The sequence below is a fragment of the Rhinichthys klamathensis genome, unplaced genomic scaffold (assembly GCF_029890125.1).
Source record: "Rhinichthys klamathensis goyatoka isolate OS25496 unplaced genomic scaffold, OSU_Roscu_1.1 h1tg000014l_1, whole genome shotgun sequence".
Taxonomy (NCBI): domain Eukaryota; kingdom Metazoa; phylum Chordata; class Actinopteri; order Cypriniformes; family Leuciscidae; genus Rhinichthys; species Rhinichthys klamathensis.
Genome location: NW_026606566.1, coordinates 1,127,620 through 1,154,477, shown reverse-complemented (window position 1 = coordinate 1,154,477; position 26,858 = coordinate 1,127,620). Strand labels below are relative to the sequence as shown.

At 40.6% G+C, this 26,858-nt stretch overlaps 2 protein-coding genes across 5 annotated transcripts in view; both read right to left on the bottom strand.

Annotated features, from left to right (window-relative positions):
* Window positions 1-14,830, bottom strand: part of mmp28 (matrix metallopeptidase 28) — a 42,040-nt gene extending 27,210 nt beyond the window's left edge. Inside the window, exons 1-3 of the mRNA XM_056270815.1 lie at window positions 14,658-14,830; window positions 11,402-11,475; window positions 10,894-11,099 (exon numbers count right to left, since the gene is read on the bottom strand). Coding sequence (XP_056126790.1) covers window positions 10,894-11,099; window positions 11,402-11,475; window positions 14,658-14,744 — 367 coding nt within the window. The 5' untranslated portion in view covers window positions 14,745-14,830. The remainder of the gene's footprint in view (window positions 1-10,893; window positions 11,100-11,401; window positions 11,476-14,657) is intronic.
* A 2,323-nt stretch (window positions 14,831-17,153) lies between these two features.
* On the bottom strand, window positions 17,154-25,774 carry taf15 (TAF15 RNA polymerase II, TATA box binding protein (TBP)-associated factor). Of its 4 annotated transcripts, none has more exons than XM_056270849.1 (16): window positions 25,636-25,774; window positions 25,146-25,179; window positions 24,905-24,947; window positions 24,725-24,797; window positions 24,538-24,646; window positions 23,960-24,069; window positions 22,635-22,779; window positions 21,244-21,278; window positions 20,696-20,728; window positions 20,430-20,539; window positions 19,459-19,588; window positions 19,252-19,374; window positions 18,619-18,697; window positions 18,453-18,541; window positions 17,739-17,868; window positions 17,154-17,657 (listed from the first exon to the last, which is right to left on the bottom strand). In XM_056270849.1, the coding sequence occupies exons 1-16, from the start codon at window positions 25,643-25,645 to the stop codon at window positions 17,618-17,620; spliced, it is 1,293 nt and encodes a 430-aa protein (XP_056126824.1). In that variant the 5' UTR covers window positions 25,646-25,774; the 3' UTR covers window positions 17,154-17,617. The 4 variants fall into 4 exon arrangements, with proteins under 4 accessions (XP_056126824.1, XP_056126833.1, XP_056126842.1 ...); XM_056270858.1 differs by having other exon boundaries at window positions 24,725-24,794; XM_056270867.1 differs by lacking the exon at window positions 21,244-21,278 and having other exon boundaries at window positions 25,636-25,761.
* Between the last annotated feature and the right edge of the window lie 1,084 nt (window positions 25,775-26,858).

The window sequence follows — 26,858 nt, the reverse complement described above, 5'->3', positions numbered from 1 at the left end:
CAGTTTGTGAAAAAAAAAAAACAAGCAATGGCTTCATAACACAAGTGTAAGCCTTCACATACATCTTCATAACACTTCAACAAATCCAAATTCGTTTTATCACTTTTTGCCAGCACTGTCACAGCTGCTGTGTGCAATATTTGTGAGTTCGAAAAAGGTTCTTGCGAAAATGCAAAATGGCAGAACAATTTTATAGTTGGAAATTAAATTAAAGATATACATTTTAAAGGGCTTGACCCAAAAATTATTTTGTTTTTAGAGCTTAGGGTTCCTAAACGCAAATTGATTCAATGCACCAGATGTTTGTGCGTCTGAGTAGATCTGCACGTTTGAGACAATCCTGCCAAGTTTGGGTTCTCTACGATTTACGGTCTCTGACGTCCATACACAGAAAAAAAGAGAAGAAAAAGAAGAAGCAGAAGAAGAAGAATAAAATCAGTACAAACACAATATCCATTGGTGATTGAACCCTTATAAATGTGTTGGACATGGAGTAGGTGTTACAGATCTGCCAGGCTCTCTTACCAGCCAATCACAACACACTCACTCACCAGAGTTCTAATCACACACACCTGCATCTCATCCCCACCCTCATCACTGACACTATTTAATCCCACTCTTCACCACAGTTCATTGTCCGGTCTCGTTTGTATGATGAGGACTACTTACTTTGCCTTAGCAAACGATCTACCTGACATCTCCAGCGATCCTTCTCCAGTCTCCACTCCAGCGTCTTGTCTCCATTCTTCTCTGTGTTTTCAAGTCTCCTGTTGTTCTGAGTTCCAGCCATCCTCTGCATCATCTACCCGTCATCACTCCTGTAAGAAGAAACATACTATTCACTGCCAGCATCCTCTTCTCCAAATCATCATTGCACTTACCTGCCATCAGTTCTCCCGCTCTGTTGTTGTCTAAATAAACTCCTTGTTAACTTCCATCTCCTTCTCTTGAGTCTGATTCCGTAACAGTAGACCGGACCAATACCGACAGACAACATCATGAGCTCCCCGGAACTGCTCCAGGGCGACACTGATCCGATCACACCAGCCGTCACCACAATGGATTTCTCCTGCAATGTTCGTTGACCCTGGAGATGCAGCAATGGGCCAAAACCAATCCAGTGCTATAACCCAGTCTCTGAATGATTTTGTCACACACTTTCGTGAAGTTATCGGCAAACCCTTTGGAGATCCATCAGTAGGTGAGCAACTTTATCATATCCGTCAAGGGAATATGTCAATAAATGATTATGCTTTCAAGTTTAGAACCCTCGTGGCCGCCAGCGGCTGGAATGAGTGCTAGCTCCTCACCACCTATCGGCAGGGATTGGATAGCTGAGTGCGGCTGCATCTCGCTGCATACAATGCCATCGGCATTCAACATTTCATATGCAGTCTTGTCTTGAAGAGCACCAGGGTCAAATGCCATCTATCTTCCTCCGCCAGCCAGAGCACCTCAGAACTCCAGAACCAGGCATTGAACCTTTGCAAGTTGACTCTACATGACTACCGTTTACGGAGCGGCAGACGCGGCTGAATCAGGGGCTTTGCCTGTATTGTGGTGCTGGGGGGCATATCATCTCCGCATGCCCCATCCGTCCTCCATGTCCAATGGTGAGTGTATTGAAGAATCCAATCACGAATTTAAAATCTCACTACCTTACTGCTCCAAATGTATCTCTCCCAGTTCATGCCCTCCTCGTTTCTGGCTCAGTCGGGGATTTCATCTCCGGAAGCTTCTGCCACCAACTCAACCTCAAGACGACCGCTACTCAGACTATCTACCAGGTCAAGTCGGTGGCTGGACGACCACCTTACCGTAAACATGTTCGAAATAGCGGCGATCCCATCAAGCTACAGGTTGGTCGACTCCATGTAGAATCCCTCCATCTCCTGGTTCTGGAGAATTCCACCGCTGAGGTGATCTTAGGGGGCCCGTGGCATGATCCCATCATCTCATGGAAGACCGGCAAAGTCCTGAAGTGGGGCAGGAAGTGTTTCCCCGACTGCTTCCTTCCGATTCCTCACCCTGTTCCACTGTTGAACTCCAACTCCATCGAAAGTTCTGTCGAGAAGCAGTCGCTCGACATCCCAACCTGCTATACCACTATATCTATAGTTTATACCAAGTCTCCCCTTCAGTGATGTTTTCTACCCACAGAGAGCCTCTCAGCTGCCATGGGACTGCGCCTTCGACCTGATTCCGGGTGAGCCAGTGCCCCACGGGAAGATCTATCCCCTGTCACTTCCCGAACAGAAGGCCATGGAGGAGTATATAGAAGAGGCCCTCCAACAAGGCTACATCCGCCTTTCTACGTCCCCTGCTGCTTCGAGTTTCTTCTTCGTGGACAAGGACGGAGGCTAGTGGACTTGTATGGATTACAGCACTCTTAATAAAATCACCGTCAAATTCCGATATCCACTTCCCCTTGTCCCAGCGGCGCTTGAACACCTCCGTGGAGCCATGATGTTTACCAAGTTGGACCTCCGCAGCGCCTACAACCTCATCTGGATACGTGAGGAGGACGAGTGGAAGACCGCCATTGTAACCCATACTGGAAATTATGAGCATCTGGTCATGCCATATGGTCTGGTAAATGCCCCCTCTGTATTCCAGGACTTCATGCATGAGGTGCCACCGGTCAGTCCTCGTCTACATAGATGATATCCTTATTTACTCCCGGAGCATGGCCGACCATCGCCACCACATTGCAGAGGTCCTGAAATGCCTGAGGGAATTCCATCTGTTCCTCAAGGCTGAGAAGTGCTCCTTCCACCAACCCTCAGTGCAGTTCCTTGGTTATAACATCAGCGACACAGGTATCCAGATGGAAGATTGAAATCATCCGGAACTGGCCCACACCATCTACCATCAAAGAACTGCAGCGTTACCTTGGCTACGCCAACTTTTAGAGACGGTTCATCCATGGCTACAGCTCAATAACCAGCCCCCTTACAAGTCTCCTGACATTCACCAGCGCACCGCTCCTCATCCACCCAGACCCCAAGAAACCGTTAATCGTGAAGGTGGATGCCTCCACCAACGGGGTAGGAGCGGTGTTATCCCAGCAGCAGGGGACCCCACCCAAACTCCATCCATGTGCCTTCTACTCTAAGAAACTCAGCCCGGCAGAGAGTAATTACAATGTTGGCAACCGAGAACTCCTCGCCATCAAACTCGCTCTAGAGGAGTGGAGGCATTGATTTGAGGGTGCACAACACCCCTTCACAGTCATAACTGACCATAAAAACCTTCAGTACTTAAAAGAAGCCAAGAGACTTAATCCCCGCCAGGCCCGTTGGGCCTTATTTTTTATATAATTTAATTTCTCCATTTCCATGGTGGTGGTTGAGGAGATTCCCCCTTCCATGTAAAGCGCTTTGAATACCCAGAAAAGCGCTACATAAATGTAAGGAATTATTAATTATTTCCTATCATACAGGTTCAAAGAATGTGAAGGCTGAGGCTCTTTCTCATCTGTATGCTCCAGAAGAGGTCAGTGAAGAACCTGAGCCCATCCTGCAACACGAGTTAATCGTGAGCTCCATCCGGTGGTCTTCAGACTCAATCACCTTCTCCAATGCCTCCAACGCCGCTCCGCCGGGCTGTCCAATCTGTTACAATCTGGCAAACTTCTTCCGCTGCCCGTTCCCAACTGACCATGGTCACACCTAGGAGTGGACTTCTAAGAGAAGGACAACCATCTGACGGAAAATTCATGCATCTTGGTAATAATTGATAGATTCTCCAAATCCTGTCATCGTCTCACCCTCAAAGGACTTCCCACAGCAATGGAAACAGCAGAACTCTTCTTCAATCACGTCTTCAGATACTATGGGATCCCAGAAGACATTGTTTCAGACCGCGGACCGCAGTTTATATCAAGGGTATGGAAAGCGTTCTTCTCCCTCCTAAGTGTGACCGTAAGCCGCAGGTACCATCCGCAGTCGAACGGGCAGACCAAGAGGAAGATCCAGGAAATTGTCCGTTTCCTACGAACCTTCTGCCAGGGCCACCAGAACTCCTAGAACTAGTTCCTAGGCTGGGCCAAATACGCCCAGAACTCCCTCCATCAACCGTCTACTGGGCTCATTCCCTTCCAGTGCGTACTCGGTTACCAGCCACCGTTGTTCCCATGGTCAGGGGAACCAGCCAACGTCCCAGTGGTCGACTACTGGTTCTGAGAGAGTGTGAGGGTCTGGGACGCAGCTCACCACCAGCTTGAACAGGCAGTACGCAGGCGCAGGATGACAGCCGACCTCAGATGTGCTGAAACTCCCTCCTACCAGCCAGGTCAGAAGGTCTGGCTGTCAATCCGGGACATCAGGATGCGTCTGCCCTGCAAGAAACTCAGTCCCAGATTTATTGGTCCCTTCACCATCATCAGGCAAATCAACATATATCTCCTCCAACTTCCAGCACATTACAGAATTCATCCTCACTCCTTAATCCTCATCATTCTCCCGTCTCTGTTTCCTCATAGCCTGGCCAAGCAGAGGAACCCCCCCCCCTTCTGTCAATTCTCTAAGACGGCGCAACCTACCAGGTCAAGGAGATCTTGGTCTCCCGGCACCGTGGTGGTATCCTGGAATATATTTAATAGATTGGGGAGGTATGGACCAGAAGAACGATCATGGGTTTCCAGAGCCGACATCCTCGATCCCACTCTACTGGAAGCCTTCCACGCTGCTCATCCCGATCGTCCAGCACCCAGAGGAAGAGGTCGACCGCCACGACGTCGGGGTCCTCGGCCCTCAGGAGCGGGATGTGGAGGGGGCGCTACTGTTACAGATCTGCCAGGCTCTCTCAGCAGCCAATCCAGAGTTCTAATCACACACACCTGCATCTCATCCCCACCCTCATCACTGACACTATTTAATCCCACTCTTCACCACAGTTCATTGTCTGGTCTCGTTCGTATAATGAGGACTACTTACCTTGCCTTAGCAAACGATCTACCTGACATCTCCAGCGATCCTTCTCCAGTCTCCACTCCAGCGTCATGTCTCCATTCTCCTCCATGGTGTTCCTCCAGTGTCTCGTCCTTTCTCTGTGTTTTCAAGTCTCCTGTTGTTCTGAGTTCCAGCCATCCCCATCATCATCTACCTGTCATCACTCCTGTAAGAAAAACATACTATTCACTGCTAGCATCCTGTTCTCTAAATCATCCATGCACTTACCACTTACCTGCCATCAGTTCTCCCGCTCTGTTGTTGTCTAAATAAACTCCTTGTTAACGTCCATCTCCTTCTCTTGAGTCTGATTCCGTAACAGTAGGATGTGTTGCACAAATTCCTCATCTCAGGTTAATCATAACTTTAACTTTAATTTTTCTAACTCAGATAGTTCTATGTTCAGAGTTCCCTTTACAGAGAAATCTAGTAGTAGTAAAAAAAGTGTTCAGTGCACTTTTACTTAAGAAACATCGAAATTCTCTCTCCAAATCTTCTTAAACTAAAATTAGTTTAAATTAAATTAAAGAGCTTCTTAAATTAAAGAGCTACGCTCAGTAAATAACTAGCTTAACATGTGACAGAGATTTTGTGAATTAGACACATAATTACGGACTTCCAAAACACAAATACTGTTGTCTGAGGTACAACATGCTAGGATTTTCTCTATTATACCATAATTGCTAATTCATATTTTAGTGCACAGTATAACCAAACAAATATTAACATTAAAGCAAACAGCTCAGTTTTTTTTTTTTAAGTGTTATTTTTTATTTGTTTGTCTACAAAATCGCTTGATGTGTGGTGCTTTGCCTTAGTAAGATAGAACAAATGTGCTCAAAATTGTCCAAAAACAAGTATGAAATCCACGAGATAACATGCTGTGTGTTGTGACGGACAGGCAATTTTGGATTTAACTGACCTTTGCTATACTAGTGGATCTGTCCATATATTGTCATTATGAGACAGTCACTACAGATTTTGTTTTTGTGGTGAGAACCCACATCAGGTACTGACATGAACACACACATACTTAAACCAATGGGGCTGCATTCCTGATGTATTAGCACATTTACAAACTGACAGGTCTGAATATACAGGTCCAATTCACACATACAAACACAGAGCTTTTATTTCAACACAGCTCAAAAAATATCACCTATGCAGCCTCTGTTAGAATGACTGCTCTCTTTCTGCCTGTCTGTCCTACTATAACCTACACTAATCTGAGATGCCATATTTATTTGAAACAAAAGATCTGGCCATATGTGTATGTTCGTTTTAATCCACTCGATAAATAATAAATGTCTTCTGCAAAACTCGCTGCCAAAGACCTGACTGAAAACAGGTAATCAGTACACTGTCACTGTAAACTGTGTGAATTTGCCTGTTTGAGTTTGTGTGGTTGGCCACAAGTGGATGATCTAACCTGCTAGACATGTATACACTCGATATGGATAGTAATTATGACTACCGCTGTATTTACCCATTATTTTTCGGCTCAGAATTACACACCACCCAGCAGGCACAGAATTACCTCACAACTCCATGCAAATCCATTTTTACCAAAGGACCGTTTGACAGAAAATGTTGTGTCTACCCCTTATCATCAAAACAATTTTTGGTCCCACTTTATATTAAGTGGCCCTAATACCTGTGAACTTACATGGTTACTAGATATGTACTTAGTATGTAACTACAGTGTAAATACACATTGGTACATAGTATTTACAACTGTAATATTTGTGTAACTACACATATGTAACAACCCACGGAAAGGTATGTGTAAGTACAAATGTGTAACAGGACATTGGTAACAACACTTTTTCCACTACAGTAAGTACACGTGTAACAGGCATTATGTAACTACATTTTGTAACAACAATATGTATTCACACAAGTTGTTCCACTTCCACACGCAGTCTTCCATACTGTAGTTACCAGTTAAGAACACACTGAAACCATGATGATTCCTATGTGTATACCATGTATTTACTATATGACCGGCAGGGCTTATGTTGAATTACAGCTAAAGTTTTCCCTTGTGGTACCAGTGTACATACATGGTAACTCCACAAAACTCTGCACTTGATACAATGTGTTAAACTGTCATAACTTACATGTATTATGCAAAACCCAAACCTCTGTGCAACTGTACTAACAGTGTACTTACATGGTAACTCCTCAGGAACGGTCCACTTAATATAAAGTGTAAAATGGTCATAACTTACTGTGTATTATGCAAAACCCAAACCTCTGTGCAACTGTACTAACAGTGTACTAACATGGTAACTCCTCAGGAACTGTCCACTTAATATAAAGTGTAAAATGGTCATAACTTACTGTGTATTATGCAAAACCCAAACATCTGTGCAACTGTACCAACAGTGTACTTACATGGTAACTCCTCAGGAACTGTCCACTTAATATAAAGTGTAAAATGGTCATAACTTACTGTGTATTATGCAAAACCCAAACCTCTGTGCAACACTGTATTAACAGTGTACTTACATGGTAACTCCTCAGGAACTGTCCACTTAATATAAAGTGTAAAATGGTCATAACTTACTGTGTATTATGCAAAACCCATACCTCTGTGCAACACTGTACTAACATGGTAACTCCCCGGGAACTGTCCACTTAATATAAAGTGTAAAATGGTCATAACTTACTGTGTATTATGCAAAACCCAAACCTCTGTGCAACACTGTATTAACAGTGTAACTTACTTACATGGTAACTCCTCAGGAACTGTCCACTTAATATAAAGTGTAAAACGGTCATAACAGAGACCATCTCAGCAAACCCAAACCTCTCATAGTTTTATTAACAATAGCATTAAAATATATTTTGAGCCACTAATCCTACTCATACCCATTCCTTAAAACTACGTAGGCTACACTTATTAAGAAAAAAAAAAAACATAACAGACAGACAAGTAACATTAACATTATAAATTTCACAATAATTTGTTTATTGCGAAAATGTCAAAACCGGTACCAAAAGTCGTTCACATTATGATGCGTTGCAGCCCTCTCTGGCAGTATTATAATAGTTGTGTATGAGGTACAGATCAGAATATAAATTATTATTCCATGAAAATGTTAATCCGGTTTCGGTTCGCTCTGTGAAGGCGCGCGCGCTTCTCCATTTCAAATGTACTACACCGACTGAAATACGGCATGTCGCAATCTGTGACGAAGCGGGCGAGAGCCAATGAGCGCTTGATATCACGGCCGTAAAACATGTCGTAACGCTTCTTGAAGGCGCATTTTTTGAATTTGAATTCATCACCAGCGCGCCTGAGCGCGGGATTTGACGTTGGCGGTCGCTGCTGAGAAATGGAGATGAAGATCATAAAGGGCTGAATTTGGATCTGTTTCTTGCAAACAACGTATGGATTCTAAAGATTTGGATTACATCAGGCTAATACAATTGATGTTTTTTTGTGAATTTATGTTGTGTTTTATTGGAGAAAACGCTTTTTGTGTCTCACGGTAAATAAACTAAATACTACAAAATGGTTAAACGATTAAACAAGGTATTTTTAAGGTTTTAAAGCGTAGGCTATTCTTGTTTATTGTTTACAGAACACTGTAATTTACTGTAAAGGCAAATAGGTCACCACAATGTCAAATCAAAAAATCTAAAATAAAGAGTAAATCTTTAAAAGTGCTATGCCGTAATATCCCAGAATCAAAGCATAACTATCACATTTATATTTCAGAGTTTAACTTACTATCCACTACGTAACCTTGTGTTTTGCATTTACTGTGGTACACAACAATGACCCTAACAATTACACTTTATATTAAGTGGACAGTTCCTGAGGAGTTACCATGTTAGTACACTGTTAATGCAGTGTTGCACAGAGGTTTGGGTTTTGCATAATACACAGTAAGTTATGACCATTTTACACTTTATATTAAGTGGACAGTTCCTGAGGAGTTACCATGTTAGTACACTGTTAATGCAGTGTTGCACAGAGGTATGGGTTTTGCATAATACACAGTAAGTTATGACCATTTTACATTTTATATTAAGTGGACAGTTCCCGAGGAGTTACCATGTTAGTACACTGTTAGTACAGTTGCACAGAGGTTTGGGTTTTGCATAATACACAGTAAGTTATGACCATTTTACACTTTATATTAAGTGGACAGTTCCCGAGGAGTTACCATGTTAGTACACTGTTAGTACAGTTGCACAGAGGTTTGGGTTTTGCATAATACACAGTAAGTTATGACCATTTTACACTTTATATTAAGTGGACAGTTCCTGAGGAGTTACCATGTTAGTACACTGTTACTACAGTTGCACAGAGGTTTGGGTTTTGCATAATACACTGTAAGTTATGACCATTTTACACTTTATATTAAGTGGACAGTTCCTGAGGAGTTACCATGTAAGTACACTGTTAATACAGTGTTGCACAGAGGTTTGGGTTTTGCATAATACATGTAAGTTATGACCGTTTTACACTTTATATTAGGACAGTTCCTGAGGAGTTACCATGTAAGTACACTGTTAGTACAGTTGCACAGAGGTTTGGGTTTTGCATAATACATGTAAGTTATGACCATTTTACACTTTATATTAAGTGGACAGTTCCTGAGGAGTTACCATGTAAGTACACTGTTAGTACAGTTAGTACAGAGGTTAGTACCTCTGTGCAGAGGTTTGGGTTTTGCATAATACATGTAAGTTATGACAGTTTAACACATTGTATCAAGTGCAGAGTTCCTGAGGAGTTACCATGTATGTACACTGGTACCACAAGGGAAAACTTTAGCTGTAATTCAACATAAGTCCTGCCGGTCATCATGGTTTCAGTGTGTTCTTAACTGGTAACTACAGTATGGAAGACTGCGTGTGGAAGTGGAACAACTTGTGTGAATACATATTGTTGTTACAAAATGTAGTTACATAATGCCTGTTACACGTGTACTTACTGTAGTGGAAAAAGTGTTGTTACCAATGTCCTGTTACACATTTGTACTTACACATACCTTTCCGTGGGTTGTTACATATGTGTAGTTACACAAATATTACAGTTGTAAATACTATGTACCAATGTGTATTTACACTGTAGTTACATACTAAGTACATATCTAGTAACCATGTAAGTTCACAGGTATTAGGGCCACTTAATATAAAGTGGGACCCAATTTTTTTTGTAAAAAACAAACGATGAAAACATGACCTGCATGCATTCATTCAGTTTGCATCACTGTTCTGTTCAATACGTTAAGAGTAATGTGCACTGAATTACCGTTCTTGTTCTCAGTCTTTATTGCTGTCCTTTGTTAAAGATACACACGATGTGTGGAACAGAATAGGATTTCAGGAGTTTTAAGGTGTGCCCAACACTTAGAGAGCGTCTTCAAACATTCGATATATGTCTCTCAAAAACAGGCAGGTGAATTCATAAAAAATAAACATTTTGAGCAAAAAGCTAAGAAAATATGCTTCAAGATCAGAGCCGTTATTACATCGCTAGTGAGAAATGTCTTGTAGCTTTTAAACTACTGAACTATTTTACTGATAAAATCTTCAGAGCAGCGCTGACAACACGTTTCTGTGCAAGTGTGTGTCCGTACAGTATGTGTGTGTGTTTGAGTGAGAGAAAAGAGAGTATGTGCTTTCTGTACATAATAAAACGTAATTTTGTGGCAAAAAAACATGGAAATAATTTGTCGATTTTATCCTATTGTTTACTATATTTATTTGCTTGGTCAATGTTTTTTTTTTTTTTTTTTTTTTTTACTGTTTTAGGCTGTAAAGACCTTTGAAATAACTGAAATCATTTGGTGAACTGATATGGACATGTAATGCGGTCAAGACCTGCCTGGAACTACTTTAGCCGTGCTATTCCCTGAAAATAATTTCACACCTTAGAACATTCATCATATTAGAGCATTCAACAGCCCGTAGTCTTTACCTATGTGAGTGTAACGCTTCTTACGGAGATGCTGCTCGTGCCGCCCATGTCTGCCCAAGTGGCCAGTGAAGATCCTGTTGATCCTTCGGCTCCAGGAACTATGGCTCCCGACATCTTTAACCCCGCAACGAGCTGATGACATCTTCTCCATCGTGGCTCTGTCCAGCCGTCCAGTTACAGACAGCTGAGACAACCACTGAAACTCTCTGAAAGACAGGAGACCACACCAATAAACAGCCGCACTTCACTAGATCAGTGACCCGAGTTCTCTGGACCATCATTAAACTGCAGTTATGATGTTTCTGATAGCTGGTATGATTTTATACCAGGTTAAGATGATGAACTGACACCCACAGTCTTATACAGTTTTGGTGAATGACCAAGTTTGCTAGTGAACAAAACCATGTCAGCTTTAGCTTCATATTCCTATGTCTTGAAATACGAAGGACAATAACAAACGTAGCTCAACTAGAGAAGATCATGGTGCTAACAAGGTCATAGGTTTTACCTGATGGCAGACTTGACTTCAGCATTATGATGAGTCTCCTCCTTTTGCAGGTATCCGTATCGCTCAAGAAAACCCTGCAGACACACACATCATGTGTCATATGTCATTATGACTCCCATCAGCCCCGTGGCAGCTCGAATTCACCTCGGAGATCACTAAAACCAGATATATCGGGACACCACTTATGGAAAATGGCAAATTGCTGGCACTGTAAACAAAGCATATTTTGGAATCAAGAAGTACCATAGACCATACCGTAGTAGCAGACACAACAGTAGCCATTACCCACACGAGCATCGTTTGAGATGCATTTGTTGACCTCTGCATGTAAAAGGACGATCTTTGGGAAGATGTAGGCCTCCGTGCCTCTGATGCTTTAGAAGATGCCCTTCACTTTATTGTGAATCCCCTAGACGAGAATACTGAATGTTCATCCAGAAAGGGATAAAAGAAGCTGCCTCGAAATCATTTGAGTTCAACTTCCTTACTTGAGTGAAAGTACAGATACTACTGGTCAAATATTACCCTGTTACAAGTAAAAGTTTCTAAAGACCGATTTTTACTTAAGTAAAAGTACAGAAGTACTCGTTTTTAAAAGTACTTAAGTATCAAAAGTAAAAAGTAAATGTCAATGCATTGTTTTATTATTGTTGTATGTAATACTTACAGTCCCTTATGCCTCTGAAGCAGCCTATAAATACACCTACCAGTTAGAAGTATCTGTGGATTTAAGAGCTTTAAGAATGTTATAAACCCTATAGAAATAGGTTGAACTGAACTGACAAAGAAGACAGCCATAATCATCTTCATTTTTTTTATTTAACACTCCTATCACCCCAACAAAAGAAGTACACATCTATGTTTATCCACACATGCACATTTGAATCAAGTGGTCTGTAAAAACCCAACCTGCTTTAAACCCCAGTACACAACCACGGCTGTATAACTGCCCAACAGCAACACTGCTTTAACAACAGCACAACAGAAAGACCTGTTTGCCATGGATGCGCGCACTGCGCCGAGGATGTTGCCATCATTTGATTAGTGTTCAAAGAAAATGATGGGAAATCGCTGAACTTCACGACACATGACCCTATAGTGATTACTGATAGGCTGTCTGTCACCTGCAGAAAACAATCATGTTTTAGAGATGAAAAAAAAAATCATCCCCTGACTGACGTTACTACTTTCTACTCAATGACCTTGACAGAAATAGTGGAGTAAAAAGTACGATATTTGTCTTTCAAAAGTAAAGTAAAACTAAGTTAAAGTAAAAAGTTTCCAGAAAACAAAAAAATACTCAAGTAAAGTACAGATGCTCAAAAAGTGTAAATGTACTTCGTTACTGTCCACTGAATGCATCTCATTCTAAACAAGGGTTAGAACAGAAACCAAAGCCTAAAAACAAAAAGCCTCAGTTTTCAAATGTGTGTATGAGTATGAGGGGAAATGTCTCAGTCAGGTATTGGCATGCAAACTGCATATTTGCTTTTAGTGTAGGTGTGTAGTGCACTTCTGAACCACCCGGAGGTCACAGGTAGGATGAGACTGAAGCGGCTGGAATTTGTTGGCAGATCTGCAGTGAAGCAACACATGATCAGCGTAGTGGAAATAGCTTTATTGAGAAACCAAGAACTCAACAGTTGCAGCTTTTCTCCAAAACACAGAATCATTGTTCATACTTTTAACAAGTCTGCCAGTGTATAGTGAGGATAGGAAACTCGCAAACTAAAAAGTATGATAGAACCTCAAATCATTATATTATTGTTTTCATATTTATAATTTTGTCTTGATGTATTGATTGTCACAAATCTTTTCAGCTAGGTATCATTTAATTTCTTTTATTTCTGGAGACACAAGTCGTTGAACATGCGGGGAAATGTAATTACAGTGAACTCACAATGAAAATCCTCCCTTGGGCTGTGCCAATTATTCTGACCTCAAAGCACAATCATTTTCCACAGCTGAAAGCAGGACAACACATGTCTCCAACATGCTCGTATGCATTTGTATAACTAAAAACATGACTTTGGATTTAATTTACTTGAAGCTCATACACTGTAAAAAAAAAAAAAAAAAAAAATTGTTGAGCTAACTTAAAAAAATAAGGCAACTTTTTAAGATAACTCAATTAATTCACTTCCGGTAAAATCAACTTAAATACTTTTGTTCATCTAATGAGTGCCAGGTAATCTTTTGAACTTAAAACTTCTTGTCAAGACAAAAAAAAAAAAAAAAAAATGTTCAGCCAACTTGAAAAAATAAGGCTTTTATCACATTCAACTTTTTAAGTTAGCTCAACTAATTAGCTCCAGTTAAAGTCAACTTAAAAACCATTGCTCGTGAAATGAGTAGCAGGAAGCCTTTTGAACTTGAAACTTCTTTTCAAGGCAACTGAACTATGCAAGCAGCCACAATCCTTGTTTTTTCATCTCCATGTTTAAAGTTAACAACACAACATGAACATCATTTGCCTTTTAAACTAGAGGGACACAGTTTACCCATTACAACCGGGCAATTGAGTAGCAAAAATTGCAATGAGAAGCACATACAGCTCAACACCTAAGCACACAAATCTCAAACATGGTGATGATCAACAACTGTAATTCAGTAAAAATATGACCTCTAAAACACAGGACAGCTAAATAACAGCGACAACAACAACAGCAGCGGCATAAATCAAGCCGGTTAATGCAAAGCAATAATCATTTTTATATAATAGTTACCACATATTTTTTCAAGCTGCAATGCATTCTGGGAACTAGCACAACATCGTTGAATGGAAATTTGTTTGTTCAGATAACTCAATTTGTATAGTTAGGACAACATTTGGACAAGTTTTGGACAAATACTTGAGAATCTAAGTAAGGTCAAACTACTTTGAAAAAAGCTAATTAGTTGAGCTAACTTAAATAGGTTGCCTTATTTTTTCAAGTTGCCTCAAATACTTTTGTTCATCCAATGAGTACCAGGAAATATTTTGAACTTAAAACTTTGTGTCAAGACAACTAAAATAACAAGCTCAGTTGATTTTAACTGGAGAGAATTAGTTGAGTTAACCGAATGCGATCGGTTGCCTTATTTTTTAAGTTAGCTCAACTTTATTTATTTTTTCAGTCTATATGAGGTTTATTTCATTAGCTGTGTATTTTTAAAAAAATAAAAAAAATAACCATAGTCCATATTTAAGCGTATCTATTATTAATTATTTTGAGATAAGATACGAACAAGAAACCTGGTGTCCAGCAGATCTTACCTGAGCCTGATCAGCGGTGGAGATTGGAGAGCTCACCGCGGTCTGAACGCACATCAGCAAAAACATCTTCATCTGGGCACTCCTCATCTCTAAAGTCACCTCGAGAAAATAGATCCCATCGCGATGAAAGCCGATAGAGAGATGGAGAGTTATTTCTCACTGGCGCGCAGCTGAACGGCTCTGAGAGCAGCGAATAACGAGCGCGCGTTCCGCCTCCAGAGCGCGCGCACGCGCGCGAGGAGACGCGTTTCTTACACGTGAACTCTCATCATGATCTAACCCAGTCTGGGGAAATGTTCAGGTGTGCATGAACCCAGGAGACTACAGGCTGTCACTGAGGCTAAGGGTGGCCCAACAAAGTATTGATAGATGTGTTGCCATACTAACAGTGGTCTCAATCACTTTTGGTTGATTGTAATCCATCCAGAACCTTTCTATCAAAGTTATCTGACATGATCTAGATGGATTTGTTCTGACACAGTTTTACTCTGAGTTCTTGTCATATTTTCTTGCCATTTTCTAAACTATAGCAAATAAACTGTGATAATGTGAGAAATGTTGAAGGTGTCTGAATAAATTTTGGTTTGACTGTATACACACACACACACACACACACACACACACACACACACACACACACACACACACGGTTGCACCCTTATTTACATTAGAAAATCTGTACCATTTTTTTCCAAAGATAATATTAGGGATGTACCAGTAATACCATAATATATCTTTAGAGCGAATGTATGTCTAGCATCCATTTAATTTTAAATATAGCCTAATATTACACATTTCAGAATCAATCTACATTTAGCCCACCTTGGTGAAGTGAATTACAACACATTCTTTTGTACAAATAATAAAGTTTTATACATAGTCTATTTTATTTTTCCTGGTTAATTAATATTTTTGGAACATATATGTTCATCGCATTATAATGAAACCCTTCGGATTTCAATAAAAGTTGTTTAAAGAATAGCTAGCTCTCTCGGCTTATCCTGCATTAATGGGTATAATTAATAACTTATTATATCTTTATGTACCTTAACTCCAACATAAGATGTTTTATCTTTAATTGGACTGCTAGATAATTCAAGTCACTGTCTTTTCTTCAATACAGATAATTAACTTTTTAAATATGCAGGCTATGGATAAACCCGATACTAAATATAATTCATTTAGTCACTCAAGATACCCGTACAGCCCCTGCCATTGTTAAAAGGATCTTCCCAATTTATACATAAGCTTTTGGGAAAATGTTTTGTTTGCAATTAATTTGTCAAATGTTAAAAAGAACGACAAATAAAATAACAAGATATATTTTCTTCATTGATTTGTAGCCAATAGGTCATGAGGATGTAGTGTTTGAGGGTGATAACTCCCTGTGATGAGCTGTGGAAGCACAGGGTTAGTCACCGTTATGTATACAGTGCTTTATACAACAGACAGTGCCAAAGCAGCTTCACAGTGATAAACAGGAACAGTCTTTTTGGATAAGAATGAATACAATTTTGGTTAAGAAACACAAAGATGCGTGTAGATACTTTACTGACATTTTCACCAAAAAATGGAATTTACTGACATAAAAGCCAATATTTTAAATAGACATCAATTTATGCACATTTATATGTAATATATATTTAGGGTGACTTAACATCTGTCCGGGGACTGCAGATGAAAAATAGCCTTCTGGCTAACTCTGGCATATTGGCAGAAATGTTTATTAAAATGCACTGTCCCTGTTGTAATAAAAAAAATAATTATATCCAATCAGTCAAAATAAAGCAAATATGAAAAGGTTCGTTATATACCCCTATTTAGGCTGTACACTTAGGTTAAAGGTGGATAGCAAACCTGGCTAATAAACTTGTTGCTTTTGTTTATTTTAAGGTGTAATTTTTACAGCGTATTTATATATTTAAGTACTGAGTAATATTAAGCAACTACATGTACTTACAATATGGTTATGGTAGGATTAGGGTTTGGTTGAGGGTTAGTTGCATGTAATAAAGCATAATTTACTGTTATTACTATGGTAAGTACATGTAACATGGACACTGTAAAATAAAGTGTTACTGACTTTAGAAATTTTAATGCAATTTAAGGCCATTAGTAACACATTTAAACCTCTTCTGCTGATATTTGGCAGCAGAACATCAAGAAAATAGATTATGCCAATTTTAAACTGAAGCTGCATCTCGTCTATGGCTTGAAAACATTGTCAATTTGTATTGTAATGTTTCATTGCTTCATTTTTATATGAAAGCGATTCAAAGGTGCACTCAGTAGATGTCTCTGGCTCTTAAAGCAGAGACAGGTCTTTGATTAAATATGTAATGATTTACAGTTATGATTAGCAAACAATATATTTTACCCCATTCTGATTTCACAGGCCATTTTAAAACACTGCTATTAGGGAGTGTTTTATAAAAATATTTATGTCCTGTATGTCATATGTGCTTCTCTTAAAAGAAATAACACGGAGATCAAGAATTAAGATCAAAAGGGTGTTTAATATTTTTTGCAAAAAAAAAAAAAAAAAGAAACAAGTAAAAGGGTTGTGTTGATTGATTTTTACAAAACAATAAGCATTTCACAAATCTATCACACACTAAATGCCGGATTCAACAATTCAGGAAAATAAAAGTAACAAAAATAACATTTGGCCCCACCCCCTTCACCTAGAGCAAAATCATCCTTTAAAGCTGATCTGTGGCCAGTTGTGCCTTTCCTTACAGGACTGAAGGTTTAGAAAAGTGGCGGATCAGAGAACAAATTCATCTCGTTCCCTTCACTCGGCCTCCTCCAGCTCCTCGCAGGAGATTCAACATTTATGGGGAAACTGCTCAAACAGTATATGCAGGACGCTCATGCAACAGAAAGGTATGCGGACACAAACCTCTCCCCTAACCCCCCCCCCCCCCCCAATAAACAATGGTCTGGGACCCGCAGAGTCTTCAGTATGGCCGGCCGCGTCTCTCTTCTCTGTGGTCTCCCCTTTAGGATGGAGGAAAACACACGTTAAACAACATGCATGCTGGGTCACGACTGACTGTAGCGCTGAGGGGTTCTCCATACCTTCCGCCAGCTTTGTATCCGCCTCCGCCGTAGCCTCCGCGGTCTCCACCCCGGAAACCCCCGCCTCGGCCGCCTCTGAACCCGCCACGGTCCCCGCGGTCGCCTCCGTACCCGCCCCGGCCTCCGCGCTCTGGGAAGAGTGGGCGGCAGCATGAACAATCATTTCTGCTCGCCATTCACAAGCCATTTCAGGAGAGTTGGGGCAAATCACATCCTCTATTGGTCAAATGTTTTCTTAAACCAAGCGACAACCTTCCCAACTCTCTTGAATCCAACACAAAGTGACTAAACCTGCAGTTCATCGACTGGCCACTAGAGACAGGCTCAATCCCATAGACCCCATGTTAAAATGCTCAACTTTAAAGCAGGAAAAAACATGTTCACAGCCTGGTACAGAAAGTGGTTTTGGTCTATATAGCTATTTTTGCCCTTCATGACGACTGTGAGGGGGGTGAATTGTTTTATAACTCATCCGTTTTAAATTACATTAAGCCTTAACGTTCTGCATAATTAAGGGCGTGGCCTCTTGAGTGACAGGTGGATTGCCGCTGCTGTCACTACTAGCCGTTTGTCTGCTGTCTGTTAGAGTCACGTCACCTCAGCTAATCCGCCTCTGCACACTTTCGGTTATTCTGGGGGTGACGCTTTAGAAACCTACAGGTGACGTCACAGACTGTAAAAAATATGGGTGTAGTGTGTATGCATTAAACTTACCACCTCCATAACTGTCGCCGCCTTCGGGTTTAGGAGTTCCACACTTGTTGCATTCGTATCTTCTGGCAAAGTTCATGTTTCCACAAGAGCTGCAAGGAGAGGTTTATAATGAATGCCATCTGACTACAAATCCCTCGTAAACACAAATGCACAAATGACTGCAGACCTGTTGGGACAAGGCCAGTCTCCTCCCCGGACATCAAACGAGGGACCGCCACCACCAAAGCCACCTCTGCCTCGGAAACCTGTGCGCACAAACAAACAATTATTAGTGGGGGTTTAACAATACACCGTGTCACAATACAAAAATCAACAATATGTAGTGTGTTTAGTTCACTCAAAATGACTACTGTGCTAGAGATTCAACTCTAGTTGTATTCTACATTATATATTGTAGTTTAATGTATAATAATGCAATGGGGAATATTTGTGGGTCCTGATAATGCCAAATGTTACCAGTAAAGAGCGTTACATTATTTTAAATATATCTAGTCAGTGACAGAGTACAAGCATTAGTCTAAAATAATTGTGTTTTCAGCTTCAGAATCATGAATATTGTTATTCTGGTGTCTATATTGTCTCGTGCTTTGGGTATTCAACACCAAGTCCAAGCCTATTAATTTACACCCACAATGTAACACCAAATTTAGCATTTTGATGGAGTATCGCAACATCGTATCGTGAGTTCAGTATCGTTACACCCCTAATAATCAGCATAACCCTCGTTTCAATCCAAACGGGTCTAAAAGCTCAAACTGGTTGTGTGTGATGATGAATGGTGCAGATGTCCACCACTCACCCCCGCGGCCGCCGCCACCACCACCACCTCCGCCACCGCCTCCTCGGCCGCCGCCTCTCTGGGTGAACTCTGCCCTTCTCGTAGCAAACGACACCTTGATGGGTCTTCCCTTAAACTCCTTTCCTGTTTTCCAGGAAAACGAAACCGCATTGTGAGAAGTGATTTAGGGGCTATCAGTCAAAGAGACAGCATGGACGTTTCTTTTACCATCAAACCAATCAATGGCAGCTTTGGCTGAGGGGGGGTCGTCAAAGGAGACTGTGGCTTCACCCTTCAGTCGTCCAGTGGCTTTATCCGTGTACAGATTGATCATGGGGAGGCCAGTCTTCTTATTGAGCTGTTGGAGAGAGTAGATTAAGCAACTGTAAATCAGCATTCATCGTACACACACAAAAAAAAAACGCAACATGTACAAGTGCCAGTGAATTTTACACCGCAAAAAGACACTTAAATATGACATCTGCACGTTCATGAATGGCATGGTTTTGACACTCGCAGCGTTTTCAGCATCTGCCGTCTTACTGTATGAGGGCATGAACTTCATCTGACGTTTGTCACATGCACACACACTCAAAAGGTCTTCATGAATACCCACAGCTGGGTTTAACCTGACATGCATACACACTATATCTGTATTGTACAGAAGGTACATCTAAAATTAACAAAAAAATCCCATTCATGTTAACAGTAAATCGTGTTGTGCCGCACTTTGTTGGCCAAAGGAACAGCTCCTTTTTCATTTAAGTACGTTTTAAAATATTTAATTCATTCTTTATACTTACTACCATTGACATTGAATGTATTAAATCAAATCCAGAAAAACCAAACAAAATTTCTGAAAAAATAAGACATTTCATAGGGCCCAATTATTGTAAAATAATGAAATAAAGCTATTAAAGTTTTCTGAATTCAATTGATTAGACATGCTTGATCAATTTAAATTAAACCATTCAAATGTAATCCAGAAAAAGAAAAAAAACTGAAAATGAATGAGAAAATTGAGGGCTCTTGTCCAAGTTATGACTTCAATAATTCTTTCATTCTTTTTGATAACTAAAAAGATTTAAAACTGAGTCGATAAACTGAAATAAAAACATGAATTTGGACAAAAAAAAAAGAGACACTTTAGGGGAAAGTAAGATGATTTCACAGCATGACCTTCAGCTGAGGGAACTTGCCTTTATGATCCCGATCTGCTTGAAGAAGTCTCCCACTTCCTGAGTGGTGACCTCTTCTCCAAGACCTTGGACAAAGATGGTATTATTGTCCGAGTTATCCTGATCGCCGTCTGTAATGTAAAGCATACATTCATGTTGGAGTCATGACACCAGTTACACTTCCACTACCTTCATGCCAACTCAAATAAAACCACTACATTCTCTCTCTTTCTCGCACTTCTGAATTTAGGGTGAAATGCTCTCATGAGCGAGACATTCGCACTTACCTCCATCATCCTTTTGCCCATAGTCTCTGGGTCCTGAAAAACAACAAGACACGAAAGAGAAACACACCTTTGAGAACTTATGTCATGAACCCTTATTTCAATACAAAGTCTATGAATAAAAGGAAATAAAACCAAACTGCTTTGCTATGTAGATTTGACCTTTACAGTGACATTTTAAGCTATGCACCAGTGTCCAAAATTGCTGCACCATTTTTCCAAGACCTTTGTAGACCAGGACAAATTTTCTGTGTGTCTAGCAAAAATAAATCCAAGTATTGATCTAAATCATGTTGCTTCTTCACCATGTGCAGGTGGCGTCCAGAAGACGGACATTTAACTCAATTTCCTCATGCAAAGATACCATTTTACAAGAGTAAAGCTGGGTAGCTGTTAGACTTTATCCCACAAGAGTATTACCAGAGAGGACAGCAATAATGATGTTCCTTTGGGTTGACATAAGGTGTCTCAAGAGTTCATTTGCCAGCTAATCTTTCTGCATTTCTTATTTCTTTTCCCCCACTGAGACAGTTCTGATGCTCATCACTTACCACCGTAATTTTTGTAGCCACCACGGTCACCACCACTGCAGAGGAAAAATTGAAGATATGATGGCTTTCCTTTGTTGAAACCTGGGAGCGCAAGGCTCCCTCTTTATCAGTATTCATGCCATGGTTTACTACTGAGGAGGAAACGGCTCCCATTGACAGTTTGGTTAAGGATGATGGGCCAAATGTACATGAAACATTTCAAATTGAAACCAAAAGGCAAGCCTCTTTCAAATTAGAATGGTTTTGGATTAACTTCAAGATTTGATGCGCTCTGAATTGAGACGGAGATGTGACTAAAACCAGAGCAGAGCACGGAGGACAACCTCCCTGCTCCCTCTTTCATTTTTTCAAGAAACAAAACTAGATTAGAGCGTCTAACTGTTGTGGCGCTCGTGTAGACGAGCACACATTGGCTTCCATTATGAGTGCTTATGAGCTCCAATGGCTGTGGTCCAACTTTAATTTCACTCACTTTGATACCTGTAGTATAAAATGTAGACCAGTTAACACAAAAAGAAACAACACCGTACAGACAGCGATTCATGTGGAGTGACTGAGAACTGTTCCTTGTAGCTGTGAACTTTCCCATGTGAAAACTCTCCCAAAGGGAAGAAAAAAAGAAAAGAAAGTTGATTGGCTCAATGGAGACCAGGAGAAGTGAGCATTATATTAACTGGAGTTCGACCAGGTTCCCAATCATCCAATCAGCTTCAGTAGATAACAATGGGCAACTTCAGTTTTTTTTTTTTGGCCTTTTTTCTCTCTTCCAGAATTAGCATTTAATTCACGGGAAACCAACCAATTAATTTGGCCTTGAAAAAGTGTAAGAGGAAGGGCTGTGCTTGAGTCTCTCCTACACAAATAATAGTTTACCATAATTAGCTCCATTTAAATTCTCAGCTAGGTCCAACAAAAGTCAGACTTTTAAGATCTCGCCAATTCAAGAGCAGATGAAACCTTGAGGGCAAATATCCATAGATGTGCCAGTTACGCATATCATATTTTTGTGTGTTTTGAGCTATAACATGTCCTGTATGTGAATGTGATGCTTTTTTATGCATAGATATGCTGTACACATGGAGAAACCTGGCTACTGTAGCCTATAAGCTATTTATAATAAAGCATCCAACAACTAACTGCAATTAGTTGACAACATTGTCACTTCAGAGAAACAGATGGTGTTGTCCATTAAGAGTTCAACCACTTCAAATAATAAAGTACAGTGGAAGCACCTTTTGAAGAAAAAACTTAATTCTCACCAAATTAGTCATCCATAGGTAAATTTACTAAAATAAGTTAAAATTACAATCTTATCATCAACAGCTTTTTTAGGTCTAATAGCATGTTTTTCCTCCGAGTGCAGTAATACCTTCTGGGGTGGGCACACTTACCCCATACCGGAGGGTGGGCCTCCTCGGCCACCTCTGTCAAAGCCTCCGCGGTCATAGCCACCGCGGTCGAAGCCCCCACGACCTCTGCCCCGGTAGCCCTCAGTCCTGTCTGAGCCTCCGTCATCGCCATACCTGCGCGCCTCACCTGGGGGGAGGGGAGGGTGTTTAAGGGTGCTGTCACACCTGGCTTTGATTCGGCACCTGGTGCGTTTTCTCCCTCAGTGCGGTTAGGCACACATGAATACGGCAATCGCTCGAATACACGCCAACAGAACTGCTCCGAGATCGCCTAAATGATCTCGGCCGACTGAAAACGAGATCTGGAGCAGATCGTTGAGATGAGGGAATCCGAACCAACGAAGCAAGCGGCCTCAATTAATAACGGGAAATGTGTTGCATAAAAAGCTGCAGTGACTGACTCGGCCCGTGAGCACATTACCTCTTAAAACAGTGGAACTGCTCTTCTCACACATTGCAAGACGAAGCCTTGATTCCCGCTCTAACAGCATTATATACAAATATAAAACACGATTTTAAATGTATATAATTTATCAGTACGTGTCTGGAATGGCAACATTCGTATAAGTGTTTGAGTGAGTCTCGACAGCTACAGATAAAGATATTCATTCATAAATTAATGTCAATTCACCTTAATGGATAAGCAGAAGAATCTGACCAATAAGAGGACAGTTTCTCACATGTGACTTGTGTGAACACATTTTGGAACGCTCTGTTGTGAAAGTTAACCGAACTAAGAAAATGCAAATTTAGTCCCCATTTCAGATCAAAGCAAACGATCTACAGGTCTGAAAACGCCCCAAGACACTGCTCACAAAATTGGACTAAAAAGACACAATTTTTCCTTTTTTAAACTGGACGCTTACTTGCAAGTGTCATGAGACATATATTATAATTTGATCTTACTATACGCAGAGTATTCCGACCCCTGTCTTCACAGACCGGCTTAAGCTAGTCCCGGACTAAAATGCATGTTTGAGCAGTTTCAAATGAGAGCCACTTGCAGATCTAACATCTTAAAATATATCAGTGCCATTGTTCTCAAGATGCACATCAGCAAAGTTTTTTTCTAAGGGACGCTTAAAAAAGCTACTTAAATGTCCTAATTAAACTAAGGCCTAATCCTGGCTTAGTCTAAGCCTTGTCTGTGAGACCAGGCCTAAATGTATTCAAAGATTATGCTGGAAAACTCACTGACACAATATATAATGTAATTAAAAAAGTGTCCTTATTTGTAGGCCAGATTGGATCGAAGTCTACGCAAGACACATCGTACATCACAAAACAATTACGGCGCACATATCCACCTTGAGAGCTCCCGTAGGAGGCACTGGACTGCCCGTACGCCCCTCCACCAGCACCCGCCGCCGCCGGCTGGCCGAAAGACCGAGGCTGCCCGTACGACTTATCACCATACCTGCAGTGAGAGGGTGAGGGAAAGAGTTCACACGGTGGTGTGGGGGAAAAATTTGGATTTTCCAGTACATGAGGACCCTTTAACAGTGAAAAAAGCCTAGTACTAAATCTAAAATGTTGAAGGTTAATTGTTTTAAGAAACCCTTTTTTTTTACTAAAAATCACTTTTTATTGTAGCAGTAACTTGGCTTTAGGGGAGGATCAAAATTGTAACAAGTGTAAACATTTTAATATCCAGTTTAAGCCATTATTTCTATAGTGCCTCCTTGAACATGATCTTTGCAGTACTAAGGCAGCTAAAGTGCTAAACAGAAGCAGAAAAAAACCCCACAGAATCACACTTGACAAACAAGGACCGTGATAAGCTATTTTCTGAAATTCATAAGGATACTCGCATGTCATGAGCAATGCCAACTTAGGGCTTGAGAGATATGAGGTGTGTGTGTAATGGAGAAGCCAGATCTCTCACCCCGGAGAGGCTTCAGATGAAGCCTGTTGACCGTAGCTGTCCAGGCCCGGCTGAGGCTGACTGTAGCCGGCAGAGGAGTATCCCTGAGACGACTGGCCGTAACTCTCTCCTGTGGGGAAACAAGACCGTTACACACCAGCCATCTTTAACTGAGCGGCTCATTCAAATCCCTGTATAGGTCACACACCACCAGCCTGTCCGTAACCACTGAAGCTCTGTCCACTGTAAGAGCCACTTCCGTTCCCCTGACCATACGCCTGCTGGAAAAAATACAAAAATAAAATCAGTAAAAGCTACAACACTATGAAGATGCATATTAACTACTTGACTAACTTATGATCAACTACATCATATGATCAAGCATTACCTGTCCAGTTTGAAAGCCTTGGGCTCCACCATAAGATCCGTAACTGTACAAAAAAGTAGAAACAAAAATTACACATACTGAAACAACAAATTGGGAGAAACTGATGGTACCAGATTTACTCTTCACTAATGACTCAATCTTACGAAACACTAAGATCTGACAATCTTATCGGCATATTTAGATTTACTTAGATGAATTATTAGTACTATTACTGTGTGTGTGTGTGGTAAATATCACTTACCTTTGTTGAGCGCCAGGCTGACCGTAGCCTGAATCTACGAACAGAAATACACAATTAGGCAGAAAATATGAAGTGTAAATAGCACTGCAGCGAAAAGGTTTTAAATGAGTTTCATTCAAACGTCAATTGAACGCTTAGATAATCGTGTATGTAATCATCAGTAAAATGCTATGCTAACAATCACACCACGCCGCACCAGAAGCATGGAGGCTAAACGGCCATCTAAAGCCTCACATTAACCCACCAGCCGGCTCGTTGTGTATAATTGAACATATAACTGTTTATTTAAAGAGTCTTATAGTTTGTCGTCAATGCTGTTTTACGTTTAAACAATGACAAATCCCGCGTCGGCCATTTAGCCGCTAATGCTAAGCGTGCTGCGCTAATTATCCTTTATGTCTCACAACATAGAACAGCACACGAATAAAGAACAATTATTGCGTTGTATGAGCTACTTTAAATTATTCATAGATTTAGAAAAAAAAGTTACCTGAGGCCATCTTTCAGGAGGAAATAAAATGAACTGACCACCTATTCCAAAAATAAGAAATTAAAAACCCGGCACGAGAGAAACGCGCACTGCAGCTCTTATGAACTTTGACCCGAGACCGGATAGTACCTTCTACTTAGCGGGAACGGGTGGATTAATCCATTTATTTGGCACATATAACATAAGAAATACTGCAGCAAATATTATTAAGCGCAATTTATTGCGAAACTGCTAATAGATAAAGTGAAAACATCAGGTTCTAACATATATTTTGTCAACATGTATTTGGGTAAAGACCCCTGTTTGTTGAAAAGTGGTATAAACTTTGCGCCTTTTCTGTCACGTGATCTCCAACAGGGTTGTGTGACGTCACGGAATGATCGTACTTACTTCATTAGTTTTCACCACTGATCTATATAGAATGACATGTCATTATATAGATCAGTGGTTTTCACGTTAATAATTTTATTTAACTGTTTTCATTAGGTTAAAAGGCCTAAGGTTGCCACCCGTCCAATACGGGGATCGTCCCGTTTTTAAAAGTGAAGTGATTTTGTCCCGCAAAATCTCTAGGTAATTTGTACCTACACATAATGGGATAAATAATGTCTTTACAGTGTAGAGAGAATGCTAACAGCAAATGTAAACAAAACAAGAAATAGCAGAAATGCTCATTTGTGCATGATTGCGTAGCGTCCTTGTTTCCCTAGCGACGGAGTCTGAGGTCACGCGCTGTAACTTGCTCGTTTTAAACATGCCGATCTCCACACCCACACCCACTCCACAAGATCTGTGTCTAGAGATTTAGAGATATAGAATTATGAATATGCTCAAGATGGACTGTCCCACATAACATAGAATAAAGGAGGTGGTCACTGCTAATTCAGCTGCTTTGCCAATTCTATTACCACTTAACTCCTTAATAAATAGATGTTAATGTTGTTTCTGTGAACAGTACTATGTAGGGTATTATGTAATACCTAAATGTTTGTGTTGCTATGCTGTGTCTCAGTGTTGTATAACATCTTGTTGTGGAGAGACTTGTTTTGCTGTGTTTTCTGTTGTATCTAATGATGATGTTGTGATTGGTTTCTTATTGTTGTTTGTTATTTGTTTAATCCTGCTATCCGACCCTGTCTTGACGGTCTCACTTGTAAAAGAGGTTTTAACCTCAATGTGATATACAATTCTTACTTTTCTCGCAAAAACTCGTATAACTTGCA

Coding starts and splice junctions, on each gene's coding strand:
- taf15 (XM_056270849.1), bottom strand. Junction 21,279..22,634: donor GGCCCACCCTCCGGTATGGG/GTAAGTGTGCCC, acceptor TTTCCTCTGCAG/TGGTGGTGACCGTGGTGGCT. Junction 17,658..17,738: donor GGATACAAAGCTGGCGGAAG/GTATGGAGAACC, acceptor TCCATCCTAAAG/GGGAGACCACAGAGAAGAGA.